Here is a 23641-nt window from a genome sequence, read left to right on the forward strand (position 1 = left end):
GACCCGAGCGCCGCAGCGGGACTGCGCTCCCCGCCCGCGGGCCGTGCCGGGCGCGTTCCCTCCGCGCTGTGCGGGCAGAGCGCACCGCGGGCAGAGCCCCGGGCGGGCAGAGCGCACCGCGCCGACGGGCTGAGGAGGTGGCGGCGGTGTGACAGCGCGGCAAGGAGCATGCGTGCGGGAGGGGGCGCGGGGGGGAGGGAGGAGGAAGAGGAGGAGAAGGGATGGCGCGGGGAGGCGGCCGCTGTTTATTTGCAGCCGGGCGGGCTGCGCCTCGGCAGAGCGCGAGTGGCCGGCGGCGGTCCCGCTGCCCGCCCCGCACCATGCGGGCGCCGCTGCCTCCCCGCGCCGCGGCGGAGCCGGGGCAGCCGGGGCAGCCGGCGCGGCGCCCCGCGCCATGGTGACGGGCTCGGCGCGGGGCTCCCGCAGCCGGGACCGAGCCGCGCCGGCCCCCTGCCCGTCGGCGGGCGGGCGGCGCGGCGGGGCGGCGGCGGCGGCGGTGCTGGCGGGGCTGTGCGCCCTCTGCTACGGTAACTCCCTGCGGGGCGAGTTCGTGCACGACGACGTCTGGGCCATCGTGAACAACCCCGACGTGCGGGCGGCCGCCCCGGTGTCCTCCGCCTTCGCCAACGACTTCTGGGGCAAGCGCATGGCCGAGAACACCAGCCACAAGTCCTACCGACCCCTCTGCGTCCTCACCTTTAAGTGAGTGCCGGCGGGGCTGGCGGGGGGCTCTAACTTGCACAGACCCTCTCCCGGCTCCGTGTCCGGGCGGGCGGGGGCGGCCGGCCCCGGGTGGGGGTCAGGGAGAGCCCCCCGGTCCCGCGCCCTCGGCTTCGTGATTCAGCATTTCTGCCCGGGGCTCTGCGGGACGGGGGGCGGGCGGGGGCTCGGCCGCCGGTGCGGTCCCGCGGCCCGAGCCGGGGCAAGTTTGCCGGAGAAGGGAAGCGATGAGGCGACGCTCCGGAGGAGTCCGCCGCTCTCCCGGCAAGTGCCTCTCTTTGCCGGCCGTTTGGGAGCAGGTGGCGCCTCTTCCCCGGGCTGCGGGAGGGATTAAAGGGAAAGCGGAGCGTTTCAGAAATCGCTTTTGGCTGGGGAAGGTGCTCACATGAATTCCTCGTGAGTTCTTCCTGTGCTTTATCTCGAGTACCTTTTTTCCGCAATTGAGTGATCGTGCCAGAAACTTCCCGCGTTGTGTTTTGAAACAGACCCGTAGTGATCTCATCTCTGCCTTTGTTCTTTGCGCTAAGTGGAGGGGTCAGCCCCGCGGGTACCGCGCCGTTCCGTGCATCCCTCCTGGCAGCTGCCAGCCTCCCTTGTCAGTCGCGGAGTTGCAGCCTCCCTGCTTCAGGTGTTCCTTCCCCGTGTACCGGGCAAAGTTGTTGAGGAGGAGTTTCGGTTTTACAGGAATAAAGGGAAGTTGAGCGGCAGTAAAGTGACAGCTACCTTCGCTAATCCTAGAAAGCAAACCTTCGCTGGCCTCTCTCCCCCAAGAAAAGAATTTGTGGCAAATCAGCTCAGTCACAATCCATACAGTTTGTCATTCTTTCCATTAGCTTGTTCTCTATTTAATTTATTCTGATGAAACATTAGCAATGATGAATATTTAGCACATTTTAGCATTTAGAAATGATACATGTGTTTGCAGAGAGCTGTGCTGAAGAACTGGTGGTGTGCCTGAGTGATGTGTAGTGCTGGGTGATCGGTAGATGCTCATTACAAACTAGAGCAGGTGTTGGGAATAAAGAGTACGGGCATTGGCAAGTCTGCCAGGGGATGTGTTACCGGTTCCTGGTTCACTCTGCTGATTGAGTAACTCATTAGCACACCGGATATATAAATAGAATTTCATGAATATGTGGAAATTGAGTGTTTCTGTGAAGCGGGAGCAGTTTTGGGAAATGAAACATCCCTTTGGCACTCCTGCAGAGCACTTGCTGCTCTTTGGTTGTAAAGGTGGACTTGGAGCCAAGAGCCATCAGTATTGGCTGTCTGGGCACAAGCTGGTATGCTCCTCATAAAGGAAAGCTGAATAGCACAGACCCTTGTAAGCTGGATTTTTTAGAACAGGTTTGGTACCTTCTCCTTGAGGGGCATCTCAGCACATTTCTGTAAAGAGCAAGGCGGGAGTAGATAGTTGCAGGCAGAGCTGGCTTTGTGCACACAGAGTGCCTTCTCTCTCCATTGTGTGCCCATCCAAACTCTTGTAGATTGGGGATCCATGTAATTAATCCATTCCTCCAGCAGCATGCTTGGGGGTAGTTGGAGGGAAGAGTGAACGTGTGTGTATCACCACTGACCTCGTTGCACGCAATATTAGTGCTGGAGTGCTGGACTTGGCCTCCTAGATCAGGTTGCAGGATTGAGATTGTGATGCTAATGAACTTAAAAGGAACTTAAACTTTAATAACGAAACGGAAACGAAATGTTCTAGTTCCCATTTATATGCATTTGAACTGGTTTTGCCTTTGCTGTTTAAAGGGGTGTGTGTCAAGAAAGGATGAAGTGCTGTCTCTGCCTAGTCCTTTCTGGAAGGGAAGTGACACTAATTTTTTGAAGAAGATTTAATCCTCAATGCTTATAATAACCATACAGCCAAGACACTGGGTCAAAGGCAGAGTCATTTGTTCACCACTTGGCATTGCATTTGGAATAGGGAAGGAATCGTTTATCTTCCCTGGCTGCAGAGGGAGATGATATCCGCTGCGTCCCAATTATCCTTTCAGTTTCCACATTCTTCCCATTTCATTTCTACCAGTAGGGTGTCAGAGGAAGATGTTGAGAACGGGGTGGAGTGAATCCTCAGTGAAACCCGGCGCTTCCAAAGAAGCCTCGGGCAGCTTTTGCCGAGCAGCGCTGAACCTGTGGCTGAGCCTTGCTCTGCCTGCCTGAGGCATCCGCCCCTGCCTTGCCCAGCAGGAGGTTGCTGCTTGCTCTCTGTCTTCCTGCAGAAGGAAAAAAAGGATTTGCCCTGATTCTTGTCAAAAGCTTAGCAGAAACTGATAGGTAACAGAATGGAAATGAATGTTGCTAATACTTTTGTTAGAATTTACTCCACCCGCTTAAGATACTTGAGAAAATTGTGTGATGTGTGCAGGAAGGAGGGAAGAGAGGACCAAAGTATTCTGGTATCTTTATTGCTTGTAGATTTGCTTGTTTTATTTAATTTATCTTGTTGTTGTGCTAATTTGGTCAAATCCAAGGCGTTTCAATAGCAGCCTGAATCTAGATCAGCCTAGTGGCTCTACTTCTCTTGCATGAAAGTTTCATCTGTAAAGGCTTGTTTTTGCATCTTGCTGTATTAAGATTAAAGAATCTGGGAGATCTCCAAACTGCCTGTACAGAACAGATGTGAAGGGTGGGCTGAAATTTATATCTACAGATTCATCAATCTACTGAAACTTTGTCTCTTTTCTGCCTTTTGTGGCTGTGGAGGTAAGAGGCAGGACTCAAAATGCCCTGTGGACTTCTCATTAGGCTGAACATATCCTACATATAAGCTACATATTCCTGAAATGATCTCAATTAAAAAAATTTATCACCCATCTGTCAGAAAAATCTGAAGCAGACATTGCTGAAATTGTGTAACAGTAGTTCAGTGTCCCTGATGAATTGGAAATCATAAGTGACAGTCCTCATTCCCGTAGACTAATGCTCTGGAGCCAAACAGTGAAAAGAGCTCAAGTATTTGACATTATTCACACTGGATCTGACAGTATGAATGATCAGAGGGAAAAAAGAGTGGCCCACTGGAACCATTAAGCAAAACTTGAAATATTCACAGAATTGCTGCACTGTTTTGTGTGGGTTAACATCAGAAGGGGGAAAAAGCCTCCATATGGACTGTTGAATTAAATAATGTCTGTTTTGTGTCTTTGAACTTCTCTTACCTTTTCTCTTGACTTCTATAAAATAAAGGAATGCTGAATGAGCTGGTTCAGAAGCATTCCTGTTACACATGGTTAACTGTTAGGTGACAGGTCTAGCAGAACTCCTCATCTGCACAGGAGCTGAGATGGTAGGCAGTGGGTTTGCTTAGTCCTTCAGAAAAACTTCCTTCATGCTCTCTTCTCCAGCTGCTATCACTTTGGCTTACTTACCTGCAGGTGTTTTCTTCTCTAAGAAGTGATTCAATATACTTCTTTCTAAAGAAGGCAACTTTCTGGACTCAGAACATACTATCTTTTGGTGTCTTCCCTATAAAATGTTAAGATGAAAGGTAGAAAAAAAGGGGGAAAAAGAGAACTGCCAGTTCTGTAATTCAGTCAGGATTTATATTTAAACCGAGTGCTTTCTGTCTTACACCTTGCCTCCACTAACAGAAGTTCACTGAATCATTTATTCCCTCAGTAGCACTTCAGTTACTCCTTGTTTCCAGTGGTTTTGCAGGATTTTTCTCAGCTGCTGAAGCAGAAGGTGCAATCCTCAATGCTGTCTCCCTTCCTCTTTCTCTTTCTGTCTGCCAAATCTCCATTTAGATAGATTCTCCAACCCAGAAACACAGGTGATGAAGATTTGGGGTAGCCAGCAGCACAGTGAAGGTACACAGTGATAGAAAATGGTGAGAATGAAGCCTTTCAAACCCCCTGTATGCCGAGATGTAGAGACATTTAACCAGATATGAGCCTCCTGCTTTGCAGGTGGCTGACAAGTGAAGGCCCTGTGTGCTCAGCCTCGTTGGTGGTGGTGCCAAGGCAGATGCTGGTGAGGGATGCCCCAAGGAACAGCCCACCAGGGACAGAAGAAAAGGCAGTGACACATCTAGGACACGTGGCTGTGACAAAGACTTGGGAGGATGGCATGGCAGGGAAGCACAGCAGATACCTGGTCTTCCTCAAAGGAGGTGGGAGTGACTGTTCGCTGGGAATGTGCCTGGCTCTCTGGGGAGGGTGCCAGTGTCCACTCCACTCCTTGAGGAGAGGAGCTGGAGGGGGAGTAAGCTGCAAAGGGAATTTGAAAAGACAAGAAAAGACACAGTTTGTGCAGAGAGCCATCCTACTAGTACTCTAGCTGGGGGAAAAAAAAAAAAAAAAAAAGAAAAAGATAAATTAAAAAGTCTGGGCTGTGCTCAGGTGCTGACTGCAGCATGGGTAACCTTCCAGGTCTGCCCACCAAGGCTGCTGGCCAGTGATGGCTCGGGTATGTACCTGCCTGGGGAGTAAATAGGGCCCTTCAGCAGAGGCTCAGTATTCTGGGTTGGCATTGAGAGCCTCCTGTGAGGCTCCAGTGGCTTTGGATCAAAGCCTTAAGTGAATGTGAGCTTGGGTTAGAGGTAAATACATAGCCAGAGAGAGAACTGATTCTATAACTCACTGTCAGCCTTCTGATCTATCTGGTTGTTTACAGCTGATCCTTCTGTTTTTTCAGCTGTATCCATGGCATAAGTTTCAAGGACAGGGAGCTTAAGAGAACCAAAACAACCTGGGGAAGAAAAAAAGACCTTACATTTTCTTTGTTATTGATTTAATGCTATATTACAGCTTGACAGTACAGGGTAATATAGTGGAGCTATAATGTGTCAGGTTAAATACACAGTGCACAAGTATTTTCTTCACTCTGAACATCACAATGTTTAAGATTGTGTCAGTATTTCTCTTGTACAGCTTAGTCTACTATTTCTACTCATGCTGTGGCAGTCACTCTCCACACTGCTACTGTGATACCTGCCATGAAATTGATACAGTGCTGGTGTAGCCACACTGGATGAGGTGGGCTTGGTGAAGAAAAGCAGACACTTTTGTAAAACGGCTTGTGTTATAGCTGGAATATACAGACACATCTCTAAGCACATAAGCATTTCTTTTGACCCAGAGCAGAATGCCTTGCTGCGATTTTCGGTGTCTTCCAAAGCTTGGTGCCTCAAAGCTTAGGTTTTTCCCCCCAGTTTCAGGTGCACAGAAAGTCTCCCTCACAAATGTAATTTTTGTAGCAAGTGCCTGATGTTTGTGGGTCTAAGTTTGGGCTGTGTTTCTCTGGGGTTGCTTGCACTCCCTGGGAGGAGGACAGGACTCCTGTGAAGGGTGAGGGGAGGCTCCCTGCCCAGGGATGGAGGGTGCAGACCTGGCTGGGGTCCATGCTGTCATGCTGCTTGCAGCCAAGCCCAGAGGTGAGGGTTTGCCCAGTAGGAGAGGTGTGTACAAAGCATGTAGGAGTCTGCCTTCACATTTTGTCAGCCCTGAATAAAATTTGCCTGTCCCTTGAATTTAAAGCCTTTTATGAGAGAAAGAGTTCTCTAATTCTCCTGAAGGACTTGGCTGGGGTGGATGCAGTCATGCTTATCTTTGCTGCTTGCTTCAGTGGTGTCTTGTCTCTATTTAATGCCTACCAATTCCTGGGGATTTTCTCTCATTGGGCATTCTGTTCCTCTTGCACCTGTGTCACCATTAATTTTCTTTGCCCATCTTTTACCTAAAAGTCTCAGCTTTCGACCAGCCTTCTTGCCCACAGGAGCATCCTTGTCAATACTCTTTAGAGTCCATGAAAATAAAGTACTCTGCCTGCTGCTGGTTACCTAAAGGCATTTCTCTGCATTTCCTCACTCTGTTCTGACTGCTTTCCTGGGCTTTCTCTTTATTGTCTCACAGTCTTAAAGAAAGAAAGGGAAAAGAAAAAAGTGTGTTCTCTTTTCACTCACTGTACCTTTTTTCTGTGCTTCTCTGTAAGTTGGAATGGCATTTCCTTCATGGTCTTCAACTTATATTTCAAACTTCATATTTGGTGAAGAACTGTTGCATCCAGTTTGAAATACTGTCTTTAGGACTAATAACTTTATACTAGATTTTGGTTTCTGTTGCTTTCTCTTCTTGATGAGTGACTGTCCTAGCTTGGTTTTGGGTCGCATCTCATCCCTTTTTCTCCCCACACTTTGATGGATGGCTGCTGAAGAGGTTCATGAGATGTTCATTTCCTCAGTTCTTGCTGAGGTGGTACTTAAGAATATTTTTTAAGACAAACTGCATTTTGTTCACTATCTAGATAAAATGATACCTGGTTTGTAATTTTGTTGCTTGCCATCATATAGATATTTTTGTTCTCTAGTTTACCAAGGCCCAATGTGGGGGCAAACCTAAAGCTGAGTGAGTGGTGCCCTTGTTATTTGCAACAGAAATGATCATCAAACCACACTTGCTGTGATTTTACCAGAAAATTCTGCCCTGGCACATTTGCCACCTTCAAGGCGCTGCTTCTTCCCAGTCTAATTGTGATTTCTTTTTTCTTTCCATACCCCTGCTGGAAGGCAATAACCTGCTCTGAATGCCTGCACTTACCTCTTGTAAGTGATGACTCCTGTGCTCTGAGGCAAAGGCTGTAGGTGGGAATTGATACTGCCTCTGTCTTGTCACCCATTGCCATTACAGCAAATCAAGGACCAAGCCTTTTAAGCATTATTGTCCATTTAATTCTCAGGCATTGCACTGCACTGTGGGGAGATTATCAGCACAAATCAGCACCCAGTGCTCTTGCACTTTGTGCTGGAAAGTGGCCATTGCAGGAACACCAGTGCAAAGGGGCTTATTTTGTTTACTGCTACAGGTTTTCCATTAATCTTTGAGCTGTTTCCACACAGAGCCTTTACCATTATTGCCACAGATGCAGCTGCACCTCTTTTGGAGTGCAAGTGCTCATTTTCTTGGCACGAAGTCCATGCATCTGTGGAGTTTATAAGGAGATTCCACCATGCACTGAAAGTGGGTATCACTTTGCATAAACTTTGCCATATTTAACACACAATTTGAACAGGAAAAGATCATCACAGGAAACTTAATCCATCCTTCTGTATTAAATTAATGTATATAAATCTGCATGTGAGCCTTCCTTATAAAAACTGTGGGGGTTTTATGAGGTATGGGATGCTGTGAGACTTTCCATTAAGTGTTACTTACTATAACAAATTACCATTATTATCCTTTGCATTTCTATTTCATAACATGTTGTGTTTCATTGTTAGTCTTTTGAAAATAATAAAACAGATTAAACTAAACAAGAGCTGCCCAGGGATAATAACAAAGTCTATAAAAAGAGAAACTCTCCAATTATAGTATACAATATTATTAAATCATAAGAGGCCTTAAAAAAGGTTGAATGAATCTTCATGTGTACAAGTGAATGAAAAGCACTATATTAGAGCTGGGGTGGGGGTGTTGGTGATTATGTACTGTAAAGAACTGGGTCTGTATGGAATTTGTCTGTGAGCCTGTGCTCTTGCAGCACAGACCCCTCTGATTCTGAGTCTGTGAGGATGAATCCACAGAGTCCCACTTCATTTCCAGGACCTCTGTGGGGAATTGCTTACCCAGAGTTGATGTGTCCCTGACAGCTTCTCTGCAGGACGTCTGATGGTACTGATGGAGGTCATAAGAATGATTTGCTTTCTTCTGGAGAGCTGTTGTACAGCCTCTATTCAGTGAACCTTCAACAGAAGGCTGCTGCCCGTGGAAGTCTCTCTTTTCTGGGAGTGAAGCTGTGTGATTCCTTTTCCAAGAGTGGATGGAGTAGAAAAACTGCTGCATGTGGCAAAGCAAGCTATACTCTTCCACTCTTCCTGGAAAACATCCATCAGCCTTAACAAAATCAAGGGATTTCTTGTTTGGTGTACCTCCTGCATGGGTGTGTATTTTGGGCAGTTTTCTGCCTTGGGTGTGACATGCTGAGCCACACATGCTGCAACACTTGGGCACAAAAACAGTGCTGAGTCTTGGCTTGAATACGTGTTTCAGTGCAGCCTGTCTGCCCTGGTGGGACATGTGGCCACTGCTGAGATTTCTGTACTCAGATTTTTGTTTTGGTGGTGGCAGGGTTGATGCTGGTCAGTTCTATTAGAAGAGACCTGTCAATGTCACCTGGTATTGAGAGACTGCACTTTGGTGCTCTTCTCCTCCTTACTCTGGGTCTTCTGAGGGCCTTTACATTTGAACTGCCCTTTGCCATTTTGCAGGAGGTTTGGCAGAATCTTTGCTTCCAGGGAATCTTCCAGCAGAGATGTTAAAGCAGTAAAAACTCTTCTCCGAGTGTTTAGTGGGTGGCTCCTCTGAGGAACGACCCCCATGTCTGAGATGGTTGTGTCTCCTCTTTTGAGGGTCTCTATTCCTAGCAGTGTTATCACTTTCTGTGCTCAGCCACAGATCTTTAGGATGCAGTTTGCAAACACATCTCTGTTTTGAGGAGCAGCCTGTTCATACAGCCCAGCCTCTCTTTGCTGTGTGTTCTACCAAGGCCACAGGATGTGGAAGTAACAATTAATGGAAAGTCTCACAGCATCCCATACCTCATAAAACCCCCACAATTTTTATAAGGAAGGCTCACATGCAGATTTATATACATTAATTTAATACATACGGACAGATTAAGTTTCCTGTGATGATCTTTTCCTGTTCAAATTGTGTGTTAAATATGGCAAAGTTTATGCAAAGTGATACCCACTTTCAGTGCATGGTGGAATCTTTGTAAGATGTGTCTTACAAGCTGTGCTTTAGCTCAGGCAGAGGTTATGATCTTCATACAGAAATGGCTACATGATAGGATTTTCCCCATTTGTGGAGCAGGATAAGTATGGAAATACATGGACAACACCACCCTTACCTCCCTCCAGTGTAGTGCAGTTTTTGTTTGCCAGAATTTCTGTTTATGAACATTATGTTGGAGAAAGACCACTTCTTCCTTAATTTTGAGATTCATATCTCTGTTTTACTTCCTTTGTTTGCTGAACCATCTACTGTGTATAATTGCTGCATGCTGCTGCCAGTAAACAAGACTGACTCTCTCTGTTAGGGAATTAAAGATTAAGAGGAGAGAAGTAATTTTTTATTTACCCATCCCCTTCTTGGCTCCCTTGCCCAGAAGTTCCTCCACAGTTCCTTGCAGTGGAGCAAATTTGGCATTCCATAGCAGGCTGCCTGTTTTCCCCCATGGCTGTGTGAGCTGGGCAGCTTTGCAGAGTTCTTGTGACTTGGATTAGAGCTGTTTGAAGACCCAGATTTTTGACATACAATAAATTTAACCACTGCTAACATTTCAACATTGTTCTGCTGGGATTGTTTCAGGACGAAAGAATGTTTCCTTCATTGCCATGTGGCCTAATTTCTTATGACAAAGAGCTTTAGCAGCAAAAAGCGCTGGTGTGAATTTAGCACCTGCACACGCTCATGTTTAGTGTTCATGGACCACCAAAGATGGTATTTAAAACACACTTGCAGGCTGATTTTGCTGTTTAGTGAAAGAGTTACCTGAATAGCATGGTATTATGTTTGTGTTTTGTTCTGCTGTTTTTTATTTATTTAAAGAACACACAGGGGAGCAGCCAGGCTGCGAGGCTGATGCTTTTACAGAGCTGTTCTCAGTAATTTACATCAGGTAACTCCCAGCTTACAAGCCTCATTGACTTGATGTTCACCCTAGGAAGGGGTGTGAAGGACTCACCCCACCTTTGGGATGGGGAACCTGATGGGGGTAGGAAGATCCCTTACCTGTAAAGTTCTGCCTCTCCTGCCAGCAGACCTGTTTTGCAGGGTGGGAAGTGATCAGATATGATCCGTGGAGACTCATGATAGCTTTGTCAAGAGTACTGCCAGATGTCATGAGTGTAGTGATTGTTTCTCACAACTTGGCCACCTAAATGAGAATGTCTCCCCTTTTGGTGCATGAGTTCATATCACCTGATATCCTGAGCACTTGTCCTCACCTGCCTGCACCTGCTTTCTCCAGAAATCAGGTTCCCAGATCACACTTTGGCATTTGAGGGGGACCAGTGGACGCTGCTTCAGCTGATATACAGCCAGAAATTACTTATTTGTATAAAGAATGTCTCCTGCAGAGGGTCCCTGTGGTTGTGCACATCTGCAGGTGTCTTGGAGTGAACTGTGGCTCCTTTAGGGGCAGGGTGGCCCCGTGCTGCCCCTTGTTCCCCTCAGCCCAGTGCTGAAAACAAGATTCTGGCCTGGGGGCTCCTGCTGCTGCAGTGTATTTGCAGCTGAAGCTCTGGCTGGGTGTGTGTTGCTGCCATTTGTTGTGGTTTGTCATTCAGTGCTGGTAGAAATAAGGGAAAGTGATGGATGTTGCTGCCCTGAAGTGGCTTGCAGGAGAAATGGGATAAAAAAAGGAAAAACCTCCGAACTCTTTGTGTATTCTTGAATCACACAGACTGATGTCTTGTCAAAATGTAACTGCATCAACCCATACTTCAAAGGGAAAGGTCAAGTCATGCCAAAATCTCACTTTTTCACAAACTCTCTGGGTTTCATCTGTTGCCTCCACAAACACTCCAGTAGGAGCACAGCAGGAATGCACAAGTAAGACTCTTGGTCTGGTAAAATTGGATTGGCCTGGAAAATTGAACCCAGGACATCTAGCACTTCCTTGCTTATGAATAAGAAATGTAGAGAGTTATTTATAAAAAAAAAAAAAAAAAGTTGTCTGGCTCTCACAGACCTCTTCACACCTCCTCTGTCTCACAAAAACACCTAAGGTGTTTTTTTATAGTAGCAACAGCTCAGTGGCCTTGCTGTGCATTGTGCTTGTCATGGGAGACCTGGAGTCTTTTAGTAACAACAGGAAGGATTATTGACCCTATAGCATATTTACAGCTGCATGTAAAATATTTAGATTGAGTCTTCTTTTCACTGGTTATCTTGTCTTTTGTTTAGAAAAAAAAATCCTTCAACATTAGTTAGACATTTTTCCATATTCCTTGTTCATATATGGAGTCTTCCCTAGATAGGCACCATGTGTATGTGTGTATATTTATGTAGATCCATATATATATATATATGTTTGTCCAAATGTGCAGATGTTGTTAATACTTAAGTGAATTATCTTCAACAGTGTGTAAGCAAGGCTTGTCAGCAGCTGTTAAGCAAGCTGGCTGTAAAAAAAACAGTAACCAGAAGAATGTATTAATACATGCTGTCAAACAAATGTCATAACAGCTTGTTACATTTTATTTTTTTTTATGATCGACACAAATAATGAACCCTAATTGTGTCGCTGAGTCTAGGGTGGTGTTAGCTAGCTTATCTTTGCCATCAATGTCCTTATAGAAATGATGTGAACTATTAGACCAACTTCTTTATGCCAGTAAATCATTTAAATAAAGGCTTAACCTTCAGCGTGTGACACTGTTTTGAAAGTTAAATGGGAATAAATGCCCCTGTTATGCTAAGCAGATGCTTCAGCACCTTACCAAGTCATTGTCTTGGTTGCTCCTGGGCAAAAGAATCTGTTCTAGAGCAGAAAATAACTACCCACGTTGTAAAGCTGCCACGTGGCCAACAGAACCGCAGAAGGTGCCAACAGGGAAATAGGACAAGTGCCATGATGCTGGCCAGGGTGATTTGCTGCTCAGGAAGCACAGGCGTGGTCTCACTGCAGTAAACTCTGCTGGGAGGGCACAGGACTCTCCCATCTCTGTCAAAAGGGCTGCCAAACACAACCACATAATAGAAAAATAGGGGAAATGGTTTCTCTTTAATGAAATAAACCAAAGTTCAGAGTAATTAGTTTAATAGCACTGGCATGAGATGACTGCCAATGTGGCGAAAGGCATGATTTAGAGTATTTGAAAGGTGCCTTGCTGTTAAAAGATCTCTCAAATCTAGCAGTGGTTTTGTTTTGTTTCCTTACAGGTTAAACATATTACTGGCTGGCATGAACCCCTTGTATTTCCACGCAGTGAATGTAATTTTACACTGTCTGGTGACTCTTGTGCTGATGTACACTTGTGACAAAGCTGTGTTCAAGGACTGTCGGCTCGCTTTTGTCACGGCGCTCTTCTTTGCTGTGCATCCCATTCACACCGAGGCTGTAAGTATGTGCCACCAAGCCTAAAAATAAATTAATTCTTCAAAATTCTAATTTTTTTTTTTTAAGGAAACCTCTGAGTCATACAGAATGTTGTACTTGTGATTTTTTTTGCTGTGGGGGAGCAGAGGTGAGAATGTACTCTATTTAAAATAATTTGTAGGAGTCATTAAGGAAAAAGCGCATTCATACTTGCAGTCTTTGTGCTCTGGAACTGAATTCTAAATGCTGGTCCTAATCAGCCATGCTGGGAATAAATGGACAGTCAGGAGTTTTCTGAAACCAAAGACCTCAGTGAGGCTGTGCTCTCCTGCTGGGATATTGTTGCATGCCTTCAGTCATCTCCTATAGCCATCAGTTTTAGGGAGGAAAAGTGAAGGCAGCATGTATTCATGTGCATTCTGGAGGAGCTCAGTCAGACAGAGGTGGTGTGACCCATGGATTAATTTATATTTATTTCAATTAAAAGCTAGGAGAATCCTTTCCAGAAAAAAGTTGTTCACGAACACCAGCATAAGTTTCTAGAACAACAGCTCATACTGGAATCTGTTTGTTATAAGGAAACATTTAAAGATGTAATCATTCCAAAACTGCAGTCTGTTAGCACTAGGAGACACTTGTATAGCTAAAAGGAGTCTTGCTGTCTTGGAGAAGGAAGGGTGATGTCCAGCTCTCCACACTGTAAAAAGGAAATGCTCTCATTAGCTGAGATACCACTGACATCACACTGCTCTCATTGCAAGCCTTTGTAAATGGGGGAGGGAAACTGCTCCTGTGGCTGAGAACTTTTGAGGGGAGATTACCTTAATAACAAAAAGCCACAAGCTTTGGAGTTACTCCCTGTGCTGTGTTGTGTGAACTAATCAGCTAGGCTCCTTTTGATAATGCAGCTTTATATTTTAAGGGAGGTTTTAGATGAGGCGCTCTTGGAATTTATTTTTGTCTGGGTCAGAACTTTAAAAGGTTAAAATAAATGCCAGAGCTCTGAATATAACTTAATTATGTAATCTCAAAAGGGCCAAGATTTCAAAGGGCCTTTTATTTGCTTTATGGGTGATTTTTAGATCCTCATGAAATAGGATATTCAAATAACTGTAAAAAAGAGTGTTTATCTATTCTTCTTCAGTATTCCCTTTTTTATAAAAAGATTTTGTTCATTAATCTGTAGGAAGAAACTCTTGCAAACTCAGATTGTTCAGGAGGAATAAATTCTATAAATTCTATCCTGTCCCTTTTTGTGATAAAGTTCATTCCAATGTTACTTATTTAGTAAGTAATTTTCTTTAACAAACTGGGAATTGGATGCATTTCTCATCTAAGCCTATTATACAAAATTAAAACAAATCCTTAAAATTGGCATTTTCTATATAGCTTAATTAATATTTTATTAAGTCAGAAATGACTTTACTGTTGGCTTACTCATTTGTTTTGCCAAGCTAGAGATACAGCAGTCAAAACTGAGCATACCCTGCACTGTCCTACAAGTAACATTTTGGTATGCGGAGGGAGGATAATACTGAAAGATCAAAAACTTAAAATTAGTAGCTTTGAGCATGGATTATTGAGGCAGTCACTGAGTGTTTTTACTCTTTTAGATGTGTTTTTACACCTGTGTGTCTCCTTTCCTTTCAGGTAACAGGTATAGTAGGCAGAGCAGATGTCCTCGCCTGTCTACTCTTTCTGTTGGCTTTTCTCTCCTATAATAGGTACGTGGTAATCATGACATTCTTTATTCTGAGGAGGGGACCAGAGGCAGCTGTCAGTGTTTCATGGTTGTTGGCAGAGGTGCTTCCCACTGCTCTGCTGTATGGAAGTGTCCTGGCCTCTGCTTGCAGCCATGGTGATGTTTATGAGAACAAAAAACCACTAAGCCAGGAGTCAACACTGACAGTCCCTCTTCCACTGACATTGCTGCTGACCATACAACAGAGGAGGGCTTGTAAAATTTGTAAAGAAATGGTCTGTGTGTAGAGTGAAGAGCAGACAGACACGTGGCTGCCTTTCAAATGCACGCTGTGACTGTGGGACTCTGGAACCCCTGGTCTCAGAGAGTTAAGGAGTGTGTCTAGACCATTAGTCATCCTTTTCAGGTGAAAACTTGGCACTGCTTGCTGCTCTGTGTTCTAAAACTGTAACTGAACAGTGTAGATACAGAAATAGCTTACTTGGATGGGGTTTCTGCACCTTTTGCATTATTTGCAGTTTGAAATAACATTGTTTGCATTCAGAAATAGCACCATGTCATCACAGCCACAGGGAAAAACTGCTGCTATCCCTCTGGGGCTGTCTGCTGCAAACCCACAGTGCTGTTTTCTTCAGAAGGTGTGAAGCACAGTGACCCCACAGGAATCTGCCTGTTTCTTTCCTTCCTTCTCCCCTGTGATAGGGGCTTGCTGCCCAGTCTGTTAGTGATTAGGACACGTCTCTGACTCAGGGGAATGTGGGTGGGATGGAGGAATTTTTGCTTGCCTAGTGCTTTTTGTCCCAGAAGGAGAATTAAGCATGTGTGTTCCACATGACAGAAAGCAGGTGTTTTCCTGCCTTCTCTGTACTTTGCCTTCCTCTGACTGTTTCAATTCTACTTTATTTTTCTGCTTGTCTTTGTTTCACCCCAAGAATTGCAGCAGCTCCCCATATTTTCATCCTCCCTCCCTGTCCTGTGGCTAAGCCTTTTCTCATTTTAGATTGTTCATGTCTTGACATGTTTGTCTCAGCCATCTTAAGGCATTAAGGGAAAGTGTCTCAGTATTTGTGTGACTGCAGTAAACATAAAAGCAGAGAAGTTAAAGTATTTTATGTCAATTCTGTTTTTCAGGAGTGTGGATCAGCTTTATGTTGGGGAACATTTCCCTCCCACTGCCTCCCCATTCTTTTTGCTGCTTAGTTTATTCCTTGGGACGTGTGCAATGCTGGTGAAAGAAACTGGAGTCACTGTGTTTGGTGTGTGCTTGGTTTATGACTTCTTTTCCCTCTCCTACAATGGACTCAAATTGTAAGTAACTTGTTATGCTTATGGTGCTTTCCAGATGTTTTCACCTGTTAGTCTAAAATACGTATTATTATGGTATGCAGCACTGGGGGTGATGGACTTGCCCTGCTGAATTAGATGGATGGTATTTGACAAATTTGTAGGGACCCACAATTGCATTCTGTGTTTTGGGGTGGTGGTTATAATTTTTTTTTTAATTTTTTTTTTAATTTTAAAATTTTTGTTACTCTTTTGCTGCCTGATTACTTTTGTTGGGTAAATCGACCAGATGTGAAGAACTGATCCCTGAAATGCTGAATTCACTCTGGCAAGACAAACATTTATTTTTAGTGTGGGAGTCCTGACTGAAGCATCAACATCCTAAAGTTTCTCTGGTTTAACTCCTTCCATTCATAATGTCTGCTTGATTATTCCATCACAATGGGTTTAGAAATGTTATATGCTGTTTAGTAGTAAAACCAGGTTTGATATTTTTTCTGTCCTTTCAGAATGGAAAAAGAGGGAAAATACCCATCCAATTCTGATTGGAATAATTAGCAGCTCTCAGAAGTCACTGGAGAAAAATTAAATACTTTGAAGTTCGTACCCCTCACTCACTTAGTGTCACATATAACTATGATGTTTTCCATCTCCATTCAAAGTCAGAAGCCTTGGTTTATTAGAATATTTTTATATTAACCATTATATATGGTTTTTATCTGTTTTTTTCCCAAAACATCCTTGGTGAAGATCTGTGAGTGAGTGTAAGAGCTCACTGCTCCTGAGAATGGGAGGTCTTGCTCCTCATATCATTTTTTGTGTTTCCACTGGGGCTGCCCCACCAGCCCTGGAACCTGTCACACCCTACATGAGCTTGTGTGTGTCTGGGTTATAAAAAGGACACTGAATTTGTGTTCCTGCAGTGAATTAAATGAACAGAGCTGGCACAAGGTGAGAGCAGCAGCTGCAGGGAGGTGGAGGGGGACTCTCAGGAGCATCCTGGCTTCCCTCCCTCTGTGGCCCTTTCTCCAGGCCCTCATGGGGACAGACCAGTTTCAGACCTGCCCTCTGGCAGCACCAGCAATCAGCAGGCAGGGGATTCCTCCTCCTTCCCCTGGATAAGTAGTTCCTAATGGTGTGACTGGTGGGCAAGTAGCCAGGGAGATTTCTGGGGGCTGTCAGCCAGCTTGCTTGTTAACACTTGCATTTGCACCCTGACAGGCGTGTTTCAGGGGCTGCCTGGCTAAAGGGAACACAACTGTTAATTAACTGGAGGAAAATCTGTGCCTTCCTCCTCCCTCCTTTCCTCAGCCTCCCCCTTCCCACAGGCCCACATTCCAGGGGGTCTCTTCAAGCTATTTTTTTGTTTCAGTGGTGGCCAGTTGCCCAGATGTGGCACTATTTAGCTTGTAGGAATGAAGCTCTTTAGTCCAGATGTGCTGTGTTTTTGTATCTCCTCTGGTTGCAAGTGTTGTGCATTTATCTCTTTGTGATGCTCAAGATTTTACAACTGCATTTGAATTTAAGGGGCAGCAGAAAACAAACAGCCTTCTATGTGCCGCTGAAAACTCATCTGCTCCTTCCTCCAACCTCTCCAGATTTGTTTCCTGTTTAAAAGTGGTGGAACATCATTTGTTTTCTGGAGCAAAAAATTAGGAGTGACACCACAGTGCTTCCCATCTTAACAGAGGTCCAGAAAACAGCTTGATTCAGGAGTGCTCATCTTCTCTTGCTGTCAAGTCTCTGGCTCTAGTTAGGAACTAATAAATACTGTCCTCTCAGCACACGAAGGCTTTTTTTATGGATTAAAGCAATGTTGTCTGTTGTAGTTTTGTTAAAAATAGGTTAGAAACTGTTGTAAAATAGTTGATAATTGTTAAACATGTACTGTTTGTTTGGTTATTATATTGTAAAAGGGCTTTAAAAGGGTAGTTGTAAGAAATAGGGTACTCAAGGTACCATAACACACCTCAGTAAAGTGCACCACCCCCCAGCCAGCCTGGACAGAACCGTAATGGGCCAATCAAGCGCCTTAAACCTTCATGCAAATGAAGGATCCAAAAAGAAACCAATCCAAAGGGACAAAAAACAGGATAAAAGGGGCTCCTGACCCACTGAATCTGTGCTGCTCCATGGGGACATCCCCAGCGCCGGCGCTGCTCCGTCCTCGGCGGGAGCGCTCCTGCTCGGCCGTGCCCCCCTTGCTTTGGGCCTTCCTTTTTCTTACAATAAAACCTGAAATCACTTTAGCACCGGGATGTAGCCATGATATTTTATGAAAAATCCTGAGAGGCCTCAGGAACAAAATGTAAACAATGATTCTCTGCTGATGTGGAATGCAGCAGGTGGATCTGGGATTGGTCTCATGTGGTTGTTTCTAATTAATGGCCAATCACAGTCCAGCTGTCCAGACTGTCTCGGTCAGTCTGAGCTTTGTTATTCATTCCTTTTCTATTCTTAGCCAGCCTTCTGATGAAATCCTTCCTTCTATTCTTTTAGTATAGTTTTTAATATAATATAAATCATAAAATAATAAATCAGCCTTCTGAACATGGAGTCAAGATTCTCATCTCTTCCCTCATCCTGGACCCCCTGCTCACACGGTCACACCGGGAGCCCGCTCTCGTTTTCAACACTTTGATACCGCCTCGTGCCGATTTCACAGCCTTCAACCTTCTGATGAGTAAAAGCGCCAAGAATACAAGTCCTCACATCCTTTTCTTTCCCCTTTCCCTCCTTTTCCTGCCTTTTCTCAGGAGGAACGGGGGCATTCCCCAGAGGCCCTCCCGGCCGCCCGTGCCCGCTCCGTGGGGCTGGCCGCCGTCCGGCCGGGAGAACGGCAAGCAGCAGCCGCAGCAGCAGCAGCGCTGTGCCCAGCGCGGCGCCTGGAGCTCCTGCCACCCGCCTGCACCCCGCCAGCAGCCCAGCCTGCCCGTGCCCAGCAGGGCCATCTGGGCCATTCGCAGGTACTGCTGCCCACTCCTGCTCCCTTCCCCTTGCTTTTGCTGTTTTTATCCTGAAATTGTTGTAGTTTTTCTTGTGTTACCGGAGAGGGAAGGCTGGAGGAGGTGGAAGGAGGGTTAAGGGAGAAAGGAGGAGAATATCTATTGGAAATCAGGGCAACCCTGACGATGGGGAGCGAATGATGCATCTGACTCCATGGATATCAGAAGGTGTAGCAGGCACAGGGCCTGCAAGGTCTCCCTGGCGGTCAGCAGGAGGAAATGCTAAGTGATGATGACTAGACCTAAGCCACCCCTTTTTCTGCCTCCAGACCCTTGCTTATCTCTCTGTAAGACTATAGGTCACTTTCCTTTGACCCTTACTATTGGACAATTTCTAAAACCCCTGTATCCTATATAAAGGGCTACTTTTGCCTAGCTTGGCAGAAGAGCTCTCCCTGAGAACCTCGGCAGAAGATTTGATAAAGACACTCCTGTTGAACCTCACACAGCCTTCTCCTCTCTCTCCCTGTGCCTGCCAAAGGCACCTAGCAAGCTAAAGAGCTGAAATCACTAATGAGCTGATAATCACAAAAGAGCTGATATCACCTAAACTTGCTAAGGTAGCCTGTGGCTGGGAGCTGCTTGGGAACTCCGACAGGCTGTGCTGAACAGGGCTGTGCTGTCCAGACCTGTAGCAGCCTGCCAGGGATACCCTGAAACCCTGCTGAGGCTGCATTAAGAAGGCTAATTAATTACTTTATTATTCTGTATCACTATACTATATTACACTATATTACATTACAGCTAAAACTGAATCTGCCCAAGCACCCAACTTCACTCAACTGCACAGAATCTCGTGACTGCCTGCTGACCGACAGTCTGCACTCACGCTTGGCCCTTGTGAGAAACAACTGCTCACTTTGAAAATTTAAAAAGGTTTATTAAATCTTAACAAAAATACAACCAAGGACTACATAAGGAAAAAGCTGCAGCGCTGGGAAGTGCCCCTCATGCACACCACATGGCCAGTTCATCTCCAAGATGGATGCTCAGTCTTTTATACCCCTGGGGTTGCATCAGCCAGCCCTGCCCCCTCCCAAAGTCTGTCAGTCAGCTCTTCTTTGCCATTTATCAGTGGAGACTGCTTGCTTGTACCTGGATTGGAGGTCAGGTGTTGCCATGCTGCACCCCCTGAGCTTTTCCATCCCCAGCTGCCCCAGGTAAGGGACACATGTGCAGCCTTCTTTTACCTGTCCTGGACAGCCCAGGCTGTCTGATGGCAACAATACAGGGGGAGAGGGAACTGTGGGGAGAACAGAGGACATCTAAACCACAATAACATAACTGTACATCACTAAAGCTTTTCTTAATATTCACACAATAGTTATCCCTTAAGTGCGAGAGCCAATCATCTCATTATCCATCTGTAACACCCTGACAGGCCAAGGAAGCAGAACACCATCACTCTGGGTAAATAATCTCCATATTGCATTCTACTTTGCCACAATGCAGGAGCAGCAAATGAGATAAGAATTGTTTTGATCCTTCTTTTCTCTGCTTCTCTCACTGCTTCTCTCAGGTTCAGTGAATGTGAATCCCACAAATATCTGAGGACATGCTAGTGTTTTTTTCTCTTTGATCCTTGTATTTGTCTCAGTTTTCCCTGATGGATAGTATTATAGAATTGTTCAGGTAGGAAAAGACGTCTAAGATTATTGAGTCCAACCATTACCTCAGCACTGCCAAGCCTGCTATTAAACCATGTCCCTAATGCCACATCTGCACATCTTTTAAACACCTTCAGTGATGGTGACTCCACTGCTTCCCTGGGCAGTCTGTTGTTGACAACCCTTCCAGTGAAGAAAATGTTCCTAATATCTAATTTTAAACTTCCCTGGCGTATCTTGAGGCTGTTTCCTCTTGTCGTGTTGCTTGCTACTACGGAGAGACTGATGCCCACAACAGGGGGCAGGAGGTTAATATAAAAAACATCTTCTGCCTTGTTCCATTATCTTGTTCCTTGTTTCTTTTACTCCTGTTTCTTTGTACTGTTCCTTTCTCCCCTCCTTTGCTTTGTACTTTTTTCCAGACGCCCTCCCTCTGCCCCCACTTTTGGGAACATCCCTTTCTTACACAAAGGGAAAGCCTCTCGCCTCCCAGCCTCTTCAGGAGAGGCTGCAGAAGCTGAGCTGGAGAGCCTGTGCACGTGGGATGGCTCCAGAGTGAGCTCCTCCACGCTGCCAATTGGCATTTGCTTTTTGGCAGCTGCCTCTTCAAGTGTTGTGAAGGATTTCTGCACATGGCAAATCAAGCCCTGCATGTACATAGCTGCTTTCTGTTTGAAAAGGGGCTCTCATGGTGGTGTAAGCTGCCCAGCTGCTCTCTTCTCAAGTGACTGACTGTGTACAACACACTTGCAATGACTTGCTGTGTGAGAGTTAGCTGTGGGATGCCCAAAGTGGAGCTGGCTTGGTCCCAGTGGCTGAGAGGGAAGCATGCCTGTGAGAGTTGTGCTGTTGACATATTATTTGGTATGAAGCAGGAAGAACTCAATACAATTTCTCTATTAAAATATGTTCTGTGTTAAAAAAAAATAAAATCCTTGCTATAGAAGAAAAAAGAAAAGATGAAGTTGCTGTTGAATCTGTAAGATTCATTATGCAATTTTTCCTTGTAATTCACATTTGTCTGACTTGTGTAGGTCTTCTTGCATAGTAAAAGGATGGGGGGAAAAAAAAGCTTTAAATATTTCAGAAGCTCCAAAATTGGTGGACAGACTTGGCACAGTGAAGTAGCTTCAGGTATCTTATTTAGTCTACCAGATTACTAGTTGTAAGGTTTTAATTAGAATAAAGTGGTAGGGCACTAATCTGTACTTTTAAGTACTTGTAATGTGATCAAGTAGGTTTCTATTTAATAATAATTTATGGATACCTCTTCTTACTAGAGCTGAAAAATGCAGGAAGCTGTAATGGAGGAATTAAGGGAATTGGTCTAATTAGCAGTAACTGGAGCTAGTTATGTAAATTCTTGGTGCAGAGATATTTTTGTTCTTTATTGTCACTTGCTCTTATCTTCAGCTATCCAGTGAATATGTGGGTTGCAGTCCCAGTTGCCTTTAGGAGTAAGGAATGAGTTAGTCTGGAGGAAGTTGTAGGTTTTATCACCACAATTTATTGCAATTTTGGGGAATGCTGGCATATGCTACTGAGATGAGCTAACTAGAATCTCTTGTGGGTTTGATCCATCTCCCTGAGTTTTAAAACCTGAAGGAGGCTTGTGAGTGTGTGTGCATTTCCATATGATATAAATGGGAAAGGACAGACAGGAACTTTCATGTCAGGCTTGTACTTGTGTTTGGGGTGGTATGTGTCCTGTTGAAAATCACTATCAATGGCAATTGACACTCATTCTCTTTTTCATGATTTGTTGAAGCCACTGAAAACTGGGATCTGTTTTTTTTACCTTTTTTTCTTTTCTTAACGGGTTTTGGCTATACCATGTTCTATGTGCCTCGCACTCTGTGTTGCTAAATGTGGTCCAGCCCATGAACACCTCCAAGCCACCTAATCACTCTGAAGGTTTTGAGCTGTATAAGTAGCTGAGGACTGCAGTCTAAGCTTCTTGAAAAACAAGACTCCACAATAGCTTGCATACTTTTGAAACTGAAATCTCTGTTTCTCTTTGGTGTCCTAGAAGCTCATTTTTATTGTGTCTGCTGGTGGTGAGACTCTTCCCTTGGAGTGGACCATAGACTGGAATTAATGCTGCTATTTTCCATGTATCTGAACACTTGCATGGTGTTTTTTGTTCGTTATTTTTATTTATGTACTTTATTTTATTTTATTTTTTTTTTGCCAGATTACAGAAAGAGCAGGTGTACCTGGAGTTGTGCCCAACAGCATCACTTTAAATCTGTGTTGTGTGTGTAAAAGAGAGTGTGGGAGCTCACTACTCATTAGCATTGTGGGAACCAGGCCCAAAACCCCATTGATCCAAAATCCAATGAAATGCTAAGGGCTGTAGCAGGGATAAATGTGATCTGATGACTAAACTGGCAGCGCCGTTGTTTCCTCTTACAGTAGCAAGGGAAAGGAGATGGAAATGCTCTGCAGAATGTGGTGCATTCCAGGGATGTCTGTGCTGGCCCTAAGTTTGATAGACTATGAGGAAAAATATGTTGAGGTCATAACATATCTTCCCCGAGTCCCTGTGCAGTGTGCGTGGTCAGGGGTTGAGCTGAAACAGATGCTGTCCTTCAGCATGAGGGAAGGAGAGGTGGAGGGAAGGCACTGGCACACACTGTGTGGGACTGTGGAGCAATTGCTTGGCTTTTCCTCACTGCCTGCTTCTATTTCCAATCCTTGTGTAGCAATGATTTAATTTTTTTTTTCTTTTTTGACCAATATGATAGTATAGCACATTTCTGCTTAAACATGAAATTACTGTTCAAAAAGCAGAAGTGTCAGCTGAATTTCTGTTCCTTCCCCACGCCACACAGTGCAATGCTACATCCTAGATTTGTATCTGATAAAGACAGAACAGTGTGAACACTTTCCCAGATGTGGGCTTTCATGTGTGCAAACTTCACCTTTCCTTGAATTTGTTAGAGGGTGTTTGATAGGAAAGTGTGGGTGTGAAACTGCCTGGGTTATAAAAGTGGGAGGAAAACACTTTCTGTTAGATGGGGTACAAACTTTCTTAAAATTTGGTGAGTTGTTCCTCGTCGCACTTACACACCCTGGAGGTCAGCGGTGGCCGCTGTCATATGCAAAGCACAGCAGCAAAAAGCAACGTGTGTCTCTGAGAAAAGCAGCAGGGAGGTAATTATTGGTTATGTTGTGTGTTTGCCCCTGACTAAAATGAGGCAGGAAGCCTGGGTACTTGTCTCTGGCCTGAAAGTTCCTCGCCGTGCAACAGTGAAATAGCAAGGAAGTGT

The 23641-nt window shown here is 45.0% G+C and overlaps 1 protein-coding gene across 3 annotated transcripts in view; it reads left to right on the top strand.

Moving 5' to 3' along the window:
* Window positions 1–308: 308 nt before the first annotated feature.
* Window positions 309–23641, top strand: part of TMTC1 (transmembrane O-mannosyltransferase targeting cadherins 1) — a 139460-nt gene continuing 116127 nt past the window's right edge. The window contains exons 1-5 of one of the 3 annotated variants that reach the window (XM_084206779.1): window positions 309–702; window positions 12615–12792; window positions 14422–14495; window positions 15605–15781; window positions 18514–18723. In XM_084206779.1, the coding sequence (XP_084062905.1) occupies window positions 395–702; window positions 12615–12792; window positions 14422–14495; window positions 15605–15781; window positions 18514–18723 (947 nt within the window). In that variant the 5' untranslated portion in view covers window positions 309–394. The remainder of the gene's footprint in view (window positions 703–12614; window positions 12793–14421; window positions 14496–15604; window positions 15782–18513; window positions 18724–23641) is intronic. The other 2 variants (XM_084206778.1, XM_084206780.1) reach the window with 2 other exon arrangements.

The sequence above is a fragment of the Fringilla coelebs genome (assembly GCF_963513975.1).
Source record: "Fringilla coelebs genome assembly, chromosome: 5".
In the NCBI taxonomy this organism is placed as follows: Eukaryota; Metazoa; Chordata; class Aves; order Passeriformes; family Fringillidae; genus Fringilla; species Fringilla coelebs.